General features: G+C 38.7%; 1 protein-coding gene across 1 annotated transcript; it reads right to left on the bottom strand.

Moving 5' to 3' along the window:
- Positions 1-2,473: 2,473 nt before the first annotated feature.
- On the bottom strand, positions 2,474-6,135 carry LOC104425537. Its single transcript, XM_039305214.1, has 4 exons — positions 6,099-6,135; positions 4,357-4,615; positions 4,070-4,227; positions 2,474-3,197 (listed from the first exon to the last, which is right to left on the bottom strand). The coding sequence occupies exons 1-4, from the start codon at positions 6,133-6,135 to the stop codon at positions 2,629-2,631; spliced, it is 1,023 nt and encodes a 340-aa protein (XP_039161148.1). The 3' UTR covers positions 2,474-2,628.
- Positions 6,136-9,934: the final 3,799 nt, after the last annotated feature.

Below are 9,934 nucleotides of genomic sequence, written 5' to 3'. Positions count from 1 at the left end.
ACAAGCTCTTGGATGAGAGGAGCTTCAATAACGACACACTTTCTTCCTTCTCCATTAAGGATTTGATCTTAATGTGAGGCATGTTGATTCATTCAATGAAAATTTCAAATAATGTTAGGGAAAATAGTCCAAAAAGTCCCAAACCTATTACGATTTTGCCAATTCAGCCATAAACATTTTAATTGTGTCATTTAAATCATAAACATTTTCACATTTTATAAATTAAATCTATCCAACCAATTTTAACCGGAAATTACTAACACGGATCTCAGTAGTGCTATACAAGACACTTAGCACTAACACAAACAATTTTTTTTTTATTTGAAATTTTAATTGTTTTTTTTTTTTTCTTTTTTCTTTCCTTTTAGTTTTTCTTTTCCTTTTGTCTTTCTTTCTTTTCCATTTTTTCCTTCCTAGCTGGGGTGGGTCACCAACAAACCCTCGCCAGTCACAAGTGAGGACCGGCCAACCCTCGCCAATCATAGCAGACTGACCCTCACCAGCCACTAGGTGAGGGGCGGCTGACCCCGCATGTGACCAACAAGGGTTGGCTAGTTGGCCGATGACCCTCGTCGATTAGGAAGGAAAAAATGGAAAAGAATGAATGAAAAAAATTATAAAAATAGTCTAAATTAGTGCCAGTCGTGCCACGTAGGAAATGTTGACGATTTTTAGTTAACTTGGCCGGATGGTAATAATTGGTGAAACTTAAATAGGTTTAGAATTCAATTGACAAAACTGAAAGATTTGATACTAAATTGGCAAAAGTGCAATGGGTTTATGACTTCTTTGACAATTTTCCTGATAATGTCTTCCTAATCTCCTTTGACTCCATGACTAATTTTTCATAGAGTATTAGTGGATTAGAGAGGGAAAAGAAGCGATGTACCATCTATCGGACATGCTGCTACCGACTGATTACCAGCTTTTGTAAGTGTTCACACTTAAACTCCATCAAGCACATCCTCCGCCTATTAAAATACATGTTGAAGCTGATCGAAACACACTTGCAGATAGTAGTTCTTTGCTTGCTGCTCCTCAGCATCTAACAACACTACCTTAATGGCATTTGACGTCTCTCTAAGCTTGTGAATCTGATTTTCGATGCTGTAAATTGAGATGACTTCTTGGAGCGCCGGTGATGCTATCTTGCCCCAGCACACCCTCACACCCTCTGTAATGCTGAAAAGGAGTGATTCAGCCATGCTGAGTGATGAGGAAATTGATACAGGCCATTTGGTGGAGACAAACAAGAACACACTATCTTCCTTTTGTGGGTTGCTATGACGATATCTTGGTAACAACTGGATGAAAGGGATGTTCTTTCCTTGGGAGTGGCTAGCAGGTTAACAGAAAAATGCTTTTCTACCTTTTCTTTGTCTTAGATTAGGTTTTGTAATGTTTAGATATGTTTTACACAATAATTGCCTATGTTTCTCAATAGGATTAGCTTGGCGATTTAGGAACGGACTTATGTTGTGAATTAGGGGCATACTACAAACTCATACCAGCAAATGCAAATATATTTGGGTCACTAGCTGAATTTCAATTGGCATTTTGTAAGGCAGATTCATTTTTGACTGGTGATAAAGACAATTCGTGGAACAGAGATTCACTATCACAATATATATAACAATCAAAAGTAAGATTAGAATTCGTTTCTTGGGAGGTTATGACAAATTTATGATGAATTTTACTGTCGGAATTATACAGTAGTATCAGTCTTACAATTAAATTATATGATTTAGGTATATGTTTGATCTATCGACTTGCGTCATCTAACAATGTAGTTCTCAAACCATTTTTTCTCGCATTGTTTTCCTCCATGCATACGAAGCTGCTCTTGGTTCCTCTGCTCCGACTCCCTTTATGCTAAATTTACAGATATAAAATCATTTGGCAAGAATGTTGTGCAGTCGGGTAGCAGTTAATCGCTGTCCAAGTGAAGAGCCTCCCCAATGGTGGTTGTGGCATGACGTCGATTATGGGTGGAACGGCGGTGGGAATGGCTAGTCTGGCGACCGCTGAGAAGGGAGAGAGATGCACCATGTCGAGGTTTTCTCCAAAAAATAAAAGAATTGTGTGTTACATGCACAAATTGATGATTAAAGGCTTGATAAATGCTTGCCAAGTGTCCCGCCAACGGTAACTTGCTACTCAGCTGCAACATATTCGTTTCCTTCTCTTATCCTCGGATCCGCCACCACCTTTTAAACATTCACATCTCTCTCTCTCTCTCTCTGGCAAAACACTAACACTCAGTATTGGAAACACCTAGCGTGGTGTCATATCAAGAAGGCTGTACGTGAAGAAACAACTTGAGCATCACATATTCCATAAGAAAAGTCAAGAAAGTGCATTAAAATAGTTAGAATCTCCAAGCTCCAAGAGCAAAATGCGCGATAACCATGCAATTCATATGAGGACATAAGAAACTAACTCCATAGATATATTTATGTATATATTAGCCTCATATGCTGACCAAACTCAGATGATATAGGATCAAACATATATGCCCCTCTAAGCAATGGTTCTTTTGGAAATTGACCAAAAAATAGTCAAGCTCAGACACAGTTTTTATTATTTAAGTGAACAATAGCATCCTAGCCTATTTGATACCTTTAAGTTTTAACAGAATTGAGCCTTCAAATTTGACCAGGCAGTGGTTGATCTAGACAGTCTTTCCTCGCTTATTCTCTTCTTTTCTTCAGCCTCTGCTACTTTCTTCTGCTCATCTTTATAGCCCGACTCCGCTTCTTCGGACTGGACCAGCAAGACCTCCCAGTCAGACAGAAGCTTGTCCCTCTTAGACTTCACTTCCTCCTCTTCCTTGATAAGGTCATCCATTAACTGCTTATTCAAGATGTGAGTCTCGTGACACTTCTTCATGGCAGAGAACCTTTGATCCTTTAGTAGTTTATGCAGCTCCAACTCGGCATTGTCTTGCTCAAATGTTAAGAAGTCGGAAGTGAAATCATTGAAATTGGCCCGAAATGTCTCAATTGCTATTTGTTGCTCCGATGATAATCCAATTCTGGCTGAGCTTAAAGTTGATAGTGCCTCAGATAGCCTCTCTTTCATATTGGATTTAAAGAGATCCGAGAGGCAATTCTTCAAAGACTGCTTAGCCTTCTCAACTTCTTCTAGACTAGGCATTTCAGCCTCCAAAGCACCATCATGGTGGCTTGAAGTTGATCCTACATTAACAGCATTAGTCTCAGCAGTATTAACGAGTTCCTCCAGACCAGTAAAATAGGAGTCAAACTTATCAGTAGGTTTAGCTGGCTGAAGATTCACTGGAGGAGTAACTTTTAAGACGCAAACTTTGGCTTTAATCATCAAAGAGTCATTTATTATGTATCCCCTAGTGCGAGTTTGAAGCTTGCTCAATTTAATGAACTTTTTGAAACCCCAGTCACTCTCTCAGGCATTGAAATCATGTTGCATTTCTGCAGAATTCAGGAGACAGTGACGAATTCAAAAACTTGTTTGCAACACCAGAGCATGATCAATGGAAGAAACATTGGAGACCATGAACCAGAATGTCATATTGTCCAGAAGAAGTGAACACCTCCACATGATCAGCTTCAGCAATCTAATTCGTAAAAAAGTCTGGTAAAGTTACAATGCACGACATTTTTAAGACCACCAGATGTAATTATCTTAAACTTATATTGTGGCTTCTCTTTTTTACTTGACCAACATTGGGATCATATAGGCGCAGTCAGAGCCCCAGCTCCTCCGTCCACTGCACCAGCTGCTCACAAACTTAACTTAGCTAAATTCCTTAATCAGTAACCTCGGCATCGTCATGCGTGCATGCTAGAAGCTTACCTACTTTTGAGAGGTTTATCAAAGGAAGCACAGAAAACATATTCTCTCAACTCAATATATCTCTTTCTATTTCTTCTCACTCATTCTTTTTCTCATCTAGACTGATACTCTTTTTTCGAGTGGTGATACTGGTTTGTCAAGATCTAGATGCATGATCACGTAGAGAGAATCCTATCATTCACTTAGATCAAAAGCAAAAGATTCCAACAAAAATTAATCCAGTTCAAGAACAAACCTCTGGTAATAGAGTGAGCATTATTGGTTCGATCGATCGCACTGAAGCTGCACTTGGCTTTTCTAGTCCACCCGTCCGGAAACGTCGCAGAATCAGGGATTTCGAGGTAAAGTGACAAATGGTACGTGTTATTCCCCTTGGGGTATGCGGCAATTATCCTGAACAAAAAGGATCAGACGACGCAAGAATCACTTGGCAACACGATGAACGTGCGATCACCAAGGAACAACCGGACGAATAGAAAAATAAGTATAACAAAAAAAAAAATAGAAAAGACATTGAAATACCATTGACAACTAGAAACTGTGAATGCTTCAGAGTAAAGCTTCGCGCTCTGCCGAGTGAAGTTGCGGATTATCCAAGTGAATTCTCCCTGATTGACGTCATTTTGCACGTCAGCGATTTCCATTTTTAATTTTTTATTTGGCTGCTGCTCCTGCTCAAACATCTTTCGCAAACAAGGCTGATCTCTCTTCTTAGACGACACTCCAACTGTGAAGGAGGAGGAGGAGGAGGAGGAGAGTAACCCACCAAGAATACAGAGAACTGAGTCAAAAGAAACGTTAAAGATAAAAATAACAATTTGAAATGTGATCCACATGGAAATTAAATAAAAACAAATTAGAAAAGAATCGCCAAATGATCAGCTCTGATTGATATGTTATTTCCAAGTGGATTTGTTGAAGATTCCGCACTATAATATGCCCTTTTTTTTATTCCCGATATGTCGCTTCAGTATCTTTCATTACAGAAGATGGAAAAATTAAGAGGTACCCCCCACAGGAGCACTTGTGTCGAACGTTGTTACCCTTCGACTACAAGGTGATGGTATGTTGGAATTGTCGTTCTTTTATAAGAGGAATGATGGAAAAGCAAAAGCAAAAAACAAAGAAAAATAAGTGCAATATAATTCTAAAACTTGTCATGAAAGTGTATCTGAGTCGTAAGACATTAAAAAAATACAATCAACTCTCAAAATGTGTTAAGAAAGTGCTATCGTTATCCTAACTCTATCCATTATCAAATACAATTTTAGTAATCTATGAACAAAAAAGAAGATTTTCCCAGAAGATGGAGACCATTTCGTGGTGTATTGTCAAGAAAAATAGAAATGTCCATGTTAATAAGCATCTTTTTTTCAGTATTATATATACCATCAGCAAAACATTATACAAAATAATGTAACCAATGAGACACATCTAACCTAAATGCAATAAAACAAAAAGGCGTTGGAAATTTCGCTCTTTAATCAATAAATTTTAATGAAAACGGGAGAACTTTGTCATTTAATTATGAGGTTAAATATCCATTTTTAATGATCTTTTAGCATATATGTCGGTAAGTATTACCTCCTTACTACAATCAATAGATCAAATGACTTGGGAACCCATTAAAATAAGAAAGCATATACAATAATTTGATTAGATTAATCCAACACCAATGAAACAAAGCACTCTGTTCTGAAGTTCCAAAACACTAACACCTATAGAAACAGATCACTCCGTTCCCAAGTTCCAACAGCAAAAAATTTATAACCACCACGCATTTCATCTAAAGATAATTAGAAACTGACTATAAATGCAGATATTTGGCCTAATATTCCGTTCGAATTAACATAGTCCGGCAATAATTTTGCCAGAACACAGTTTTTTGTACTTCAAAACAATGGTTTCCAGAATAAAGCTTTCCAGTCAGACCGAGCAATGGTTGATCTGGACTTTCTTTCCTCGGCTACTCTCTTCTTTTCCTCAGCCCCCGCTACTATTTTCTGCTTCTTGTCATAGCCCGACTTTGCTTCTTCCGACTCGACCAACAAAATCCCCCTAGTCCGATGGGAGCTTGTCCTCTCTACACTTTACTTTCTCCATCTTCCTTGTGAGCTCTCTCTTTCTTCCTTGGTGATATCCTCCATCAATTGCTTATACAAGATGGGAGTTCCGTGTCCCTACTTTTGAATCCTCTTAATGTGAATTAATGGATTTAATCTCTTAGAAAGAGCCGAACCATGGCTGTTAAAGAAAACTCTTACCTGTCAAGGGCTTCCAAGTAATAAACCGAACAGCCATCTCTCTAATCTCAAAGATCCCAAATCCTGAGAGGTTAGACCAATTTCGCCCTATCATCTTATGTAATTTCATATATAAGATTATTTCCAAAGTGTTGGCGAATCGACTGAAGCCTTGGTTGCCAGATTTGATCTCTAAAGAACAAAGTGCCTTTGTATTGGGCAGACAAATACAAGACAATGTCCTGCTCGTTTAGGAGGTAATTCACCAATTAAAGGTTCGAAAAAGAAAGAAATGGTTTCAGGGGATTCTTAAATTGGATATGCAGAAAGCATATGATAGGGTGGAGTGGGATTTTTTACAAGCTTATCTTTGTCGATTGGGATTCAATGATCGTTGGGTAAATTGGCTGATGTAGTGTGTTACTACAACCTCTCTCAGTATAAAGTTCAATGGCGAATTTCTTTCCTATTTTCAACCATCAAGGGGACTTAGGCAAGGTGACCCCCTCTCTCATTACTTGTTTATACTTTTGGCTAATTTACTCTCCAACCTCATCCAACAAGCTGTTGACATGGGTAATCTATGAGGTATCATGCTTAATAAATGGTGTCCAACTTTATCCCATTTATTCTTTGCTGATGATGCTATCTTTTTTATTGATGGTACAATCAAAGAATGTCAAAATTTAGCAAGTATTCTAAATCAGTATTGCCTAGCCACAAGTCAAGCAATTAATAGGAACAAATCAGGTTTGTTTCTTACCAAATACTGCCCTCATACCCTTAAGACTAACTTGGCAATCGAATTAAGAGTACCACTGTTGGATAAAATTGGCAAATATCTAGGAATACCATCTGATTGGGGGTCATCAAAAAGGGATATGTTCGCCTGGATTTTAGGAAAAGTCAATGCTAAGTTGGAGGGCCGGAAAGAAAGTCTACTTTCTAAAGGCGGGAAAGAAATTCTATTGAAATCAGTGGTTCAAGCTTTACCTCAGCATGCTATGATGACATTTAAAGTTCTTGTTTCTATATGCAAATCTGTTGAGAAAAAAATAGCCCGATTTTGGTGGCAAAACAATAGTAACAGAGCTGGTATTCACTAGAAAAGTTGGGACTTTCTGAAAGAGTAAGGAGAAAGGAGAAAGGAGGGATGGGTTTTAGAGACCGCATATCCTTTAATAAAGCCTTATTGGGGAAGCAAGCCTGGCGACTTTTTCATAACCTATTTAAAGCTTTATATTTTCATTCTACATCCCTATGGAAAGCGGATAAGTGGTCAAGACCTTCTTGGGGCTAGCAGAGTCTTCTTCTTGGCCGAGATTCTATTATCGATAGACTTAAATGGTCAATTGGAAATGGAAACTCCATTAGTGCTATAGAGGATAAATGGTTGAATATGGGCATTCTAGGTGGGCTAGCGAATAGAGAGGAACCAAAATTAGTAGCAGGGTATATTCTTCCTGAGTAGAATGAATGGAATGTAGAGCTTCTTCATCGGACATTTCAGCCACAGATTGTTGAGGAAATTCTAACTATTAATCTATGGACAATTGCATCTAAGAATAAACTATGTTGGACAACTACACAAGATGGAAACTATATTTTTAAGAGCGGATATCATTGCATCAAACAATCAGCATCCGGCATGGTAAATTTATATGCATCATCTTCTTATATTCCACCAACAAAGCTTTGGAAACAGATCTGGAAGACAAAGACGGCCCCAAAAATTCGTACTTTCCTATGGTCTTTATGCCAAAATGCGTTACCTACCCAAGCTAATTTGTTTCAACGCAGGATTATCCCTGACCCTTTTTGCAAATTGTGTTCATCTAATACTCCTGAAACCCCCGAACATCTGTTTCTTCTTTGTCCATCGACAAGTTCTGTTTGGCACAACCCCAAAGTGCAAATTAAAATTTCCAGTTCCACAACAAACCACATAGATCAATGGCTTGCACATATTAGTGAGCAGAAAGGGAACATACCAGTTTTTGAGATCTTGCAGCTCTTTTGTGGCACATTTGGAAGGCTCGAAACCAATTTATCTTTCACTATCAACGTACCCATCCGGAAGTTCTTGTTGACACAGCCCTGAATATGGCCAATTTTTGTCTCAGATCTCAACAGCAGCAAGCACCCACAAAACCTACTTGGCAAAACCCTAATAGTATCTGGCAACCACCAAAGAGAGGAGCTATTAAGGTAAATATGGATGGCGTCTTTCTTAGCCCTAACCATCTCGGTGCAATTGCAAGCATAGCTCGAGATCACACTAGTAGAGTGATTGATGGATTTACATGCAGCATTCACGCATCTACAGTACTTGAGATGGAGACCCACGCACTTTTGCATACGTTGAAGGATCTATTGCAAAAAGGCAAAACCAATTCTCACTTGTAGCTTGAATCAAATAACCTCATCCTCGTCGAGACCATTAATCAGAGCTGTTGCCACCATGGGAGTGCCGTGCTCTGTTCGCCGAATGTGCAGCCCTAATGCCCTGTTTTCCCAATCTCTCACTGAAGCATTGTCGACGGGAGGCAAATGCCCTAGCTGATTGGGCCGCAAAAGCCCACGGGCGAGGCCTCCTTCCACCAAACTAGGTTCATTATCCTCCTCAAGTTATGTTGGATATAATATGTACTGAAGCCCTGATTAAGGGTTGTACTTTCTTTCCTACTTGAATATATATCTTGCCTTTTTCGACCAAAAAAAAAAGTAATAAAAAATGTCTCGTGTGAGAATTCCTTGTCTCATTCTTCACTCATTCTTCAAAACTCGAAAGACATGATGGTTTCTTATTAATTGCCCAGTATCATCTTTCCAACCTTCTACTTCTCTTAGTTTTACAATCTTACAAGCATATGTTACAAGAAAGTTCTCATCTTCCTTAGAAGTCCTCCTCATAATAAAAGTTCATTCACAATAGACTCCATGGTGTCATCAGTTTGCATCCCTGGTCGCATGCCACTGTTATGTGTACTAGGATTTTACATTGGATATGAATTTATGGCTTGAGTCTACTTCTAGCTTGGACACAAAAGTTTACTGTGGCCAAAACCTCTAAGAATAAGAGGCCCCATAGAACAAGATTGTGTTTTAGGTCATTCATTATCCTCGCTAAACAAAGTGAACATTGCCTAATGAAACGGGAGCCCAAGTGCATTTGATTATATGCAGTTTCAAACTCGAAAGTTCCCAGCCCAACAATTGTTTTGTGCCCAAAAACACCTAAAAGAAAAACCATGGCAAGAACTATGGATACAACATTATGTTCTGTACCTCGCAACCAAAACTAAAATGTCTTTCATTGCTGTTCGTTTGGAGAAATTGAAAGCGTCAATTGTTTTTCTACTGTAATTACCGATACCATCCCCAACACTTGTTGTGGCTCCCTCCTTGTATGAACACTCCTAATTATCAGTTTGTTCCTTGTTTTGTGATTCCAAACATTATGTTCTGTACCTCGCAACCAAAACTAAAATGTCTTTCATTGCTGTTCGTTTGGAGAAATTGAAAGCGTCAATTGTTTTTCTACTGTAATTACCGATACCATCCCCAACACTTGTTGTGGCTCCCTCCTTGTATGAACACTCCTAATTATCAGTTAGTGTCCTTGTTTTGTGATTCCAAACTCAATTGCAAGGGGACAATCCCTTACTTAGGACAGGGTAAACTCTCCTAATACAAATCCCCGAGACTATAATTAAAATCTAAAGGCTCCGCCTCACGAAAAGTGTATAAGAACATCCTTATAACTAGAGCCACCCAATGCGGAGTCATATCAAGAAGGTTTTATGTGAAGGAACAAAGTGATTATCCACATAACCGATAGAATGATAACAACGCAA

Source organism: Eucalyptus grandis, chromosome 11 (genome assembly GCF_016545825.1).
Source record: "Eucalyptus grandis isolate ANBG69807.140 chromosome 11, ASM1654582v1, whole genome shotgun sequence".
Lineage (NCBI taxonomy): Eukaryota > Viridiplantae > Streptophyta > Magnoliopsida > Myrtales > Myrtaceae > Eucalyptus > Eucalyptus grandis.
Note: the sequence above shows the minus strand (reverse complement) of the source record. Positions and strands in the feature narration are given on the sequence as shown.

Bases quoted from the DNA above. Each gene is read 5' to 3' on its own strand.
- LOC104425537 (XM_039305214.1), bottom strand. From the start codon at position 6,135: ATGGCTGTTCGGTTTATTACTTGGAAGCCCTTGACAG. The intron at 4,616-6,098 runs GTAAGAGTTTTC...CTTTTGACTCAG, and splicing joins TACTTGGAAGCCCTTGACAG to TTCTCTGTATTCTTGGTGGG. The intron at 3,198-4,069 runs GTTTGTTCTTGA...CTGTTAATGTAG, and splicing joins TGCTCACTCTATTACCAGAG to GATCAACTTCAAGCCACCAT.